This window comes from Arachis ipaensis, chromosome B03 (genome assembly GCF_000816755.2).
Source record: "Arachis ipaensis cultivar K30076 chromosome B03, Araip1.1, whole genome shotgun sequence".
Classification (NCBI taxonomy): Eukaryota; Viridiplantae; Streptophyta; class Magnoliopsida; order Fabales; family Fabaceae; genus Arachis; species Arachis ipaensis.
In genome coordinates this window covers 23,482,821-23,484,941 of record NC_029787.2, presented here as the reverse complement: position 1 = coordinate 23,484,941, position 2,121 = coordinate 23,482,821, and the positions used below count along the sequence as shown (strand labels likewise).

Below are 2,121 nucleotides of genomic sequence, written 5' to 3'. Positions count from 1 at the left end.
CCATCGTCATCATCGTCATCATATTCATGGAGTTGTTAGTATTGTTATCACCGCCGGAAACTACCTCATCACTGAACATGTTCATGAATTGATAATCATCAAACCTCTCAAACTCGTCTTCGCCGCCGCCGTCGCCGTTGCTGCTGCTGTTGTTAATGTGCCTCGGCGACTCCACGAAAATGGAGTCGCTCATGGATCGTCGGTGGGCCCCGCGCCTCGCCGACGAGAAGTCCAGAAACTCGTCAACCCAGGAAGGGTTTTGCTGCTGTTGTTGGTTTTGGGCGCGGTTTGTGTTTGTTGAAATGCTTGTGAGAGAAGGCATCTTTTGGTGATGATGATTTTGATTTGATGAAAACTCAGGCCAATTATTACTTGCCATGTTTGGAATCTTTGGCGGCAATTGTGCCATTTCGCCAATAAAATGGATTTGGAAGATAAAAGGATTTCACTCTTGAATCTTGATAATAATAATAATAAACAAACTTGTTTAGCTGCAAAAACTTTCCAATTCTATATATCTATTTAGTTGCAAATATTTTTGTGTGATGATATGCACTTGAAAAACCAAAGGTGGAAGGAAGAAGGAGAGAAAGAAGTGAAGAAAGGAGCTTCTAAGAAAGCCTTTTTATATATATAAAGAAATGTTTATATTTATTACTGAGAAACCAATAGGAGGGGAATGTTAGAGGAAGAAAGAAGAATCAAAGGTTGAGAAGAGAAAGAGGATTGCAACAACAACAATAACAAAATAACTAAATCACATATAACCACCATCATCAACTTCTTTTTCTTTTTTTTCTTTTGGATATGCATAGTAGTAATAATCATCATCTCTAATTAATTATTTAATTTCCTTTTCTTTTTTAAAATCCCAATAAATCTCTGGGGGTATCTGCATCTATGTGTTTGTGCAGTGGGGTCACATGGGAGAGAGAGAGAGAGATTAAGATTGGGACAGCTATGAACAGCTGTTTGAGGAGAAAGGGTTTGGGTCTCCTCAACTCAACGGCATTACTGGAAAGTCGCCAGTGGTTAATGCTTTAATAAATAAATAAAATAACTATATATAAATTATTTAATTAATAAAAAAAATAAATAAATAGGTATTTACTATATAGTGGGAATCATCCACCACGTGCCATTGTGACCGTCTCTTTAGTGCCATCACCCTTATAATAATAGTCCCATTATTATTTTTTTTTCTAACTTTACACCATTTCCTCATTTTTATTTTAATTATAGACCATAGACCATAGTCTAAATTTTAACCAATTTCAACGCGATATTCTATTTTTTTTTCAACGTTATAATTACTTTGAAATATTCAGTTAATTCGTTACCCTACTCGGTAGAATTGTTATTTAACTAATTTGATTAGTCTATGGTTCAAATTAAACTTAGGCACACGGTAAAATGTTGGGAGTTATGCAAGTAACAGAGAGGAAGATAATGTGTGTGTGAGAGAAAGCAGTAGAGAAATTTCATAATAACCAAATGTAGATAAGTATGTTCGTAAAGGATAGTTATTAAGTTGAACTAGCAATAATTGAAACGATTAAGTCATTGATTACTGGTTAATTGTATGATTTGTTTATGCTCAAGTAACATAAAATTATGTCAAGGAACTATAGTTTAAATGACATATAATTTCTTTATTCTTATCTAAAAATTTTAAGTTTAAATTTTACTCCTAATTTAAAAAAAAAACATAAAATTATAAAAAATATCGAAATTTGAATAATAATATAAAGTAATACACTCAACTAATAATTTAGCACTTCAATTTATTTTATTGATCTTTCAGAAATGATAGGGTTTTTGGGTTATGAATTTGATCGGTTGGTCAAATTGGGTTTGATAATTATGTCGTCGAGTGGGAAGAAGAATAGTAGGGATAATTAGATTAGAGATAGAAACAAAATCAGGTAACTGATTTTAATGAATGATGCCGACGATCTATATGAAAATTTTAAAGAATTGATGTCTACACTGAAACCTTTTTTAATTTCTTCTAAAAACAAGGATGCCAACCACACTTGAGCGGGTTAATGATTAGTTAAGATGTGAATCATATGGTTTTGTGAACTGAGAGAAGAACAAAGGTCATGTGCTTCATGTGCT

The 2,121-nt window shown here is 33.0% G+C and overlaps 1 protein-coding gene across 1 annotated transcript in view; it reads right to left on the bottom strand.

The window, feature by feature from the left end:
• LOC107629794 (basic leucine zipper 61-like) overlaps positions 1-1,007 on the bottom strand; it is a 4,580-nt gene extending 3,573 nt beyond the window's left edge. The window contains exon 1 of the mRNA XM_016332682.2: positions 5-1,007. Within this exon, the coding sequence (XP_016188168.1) occupies positions 5-409 (405 nt within the window). The 5' untranslated portion in view covers positions 410-1,007. The remainder of the gene's footprint in view (positions 1-4) is intronic.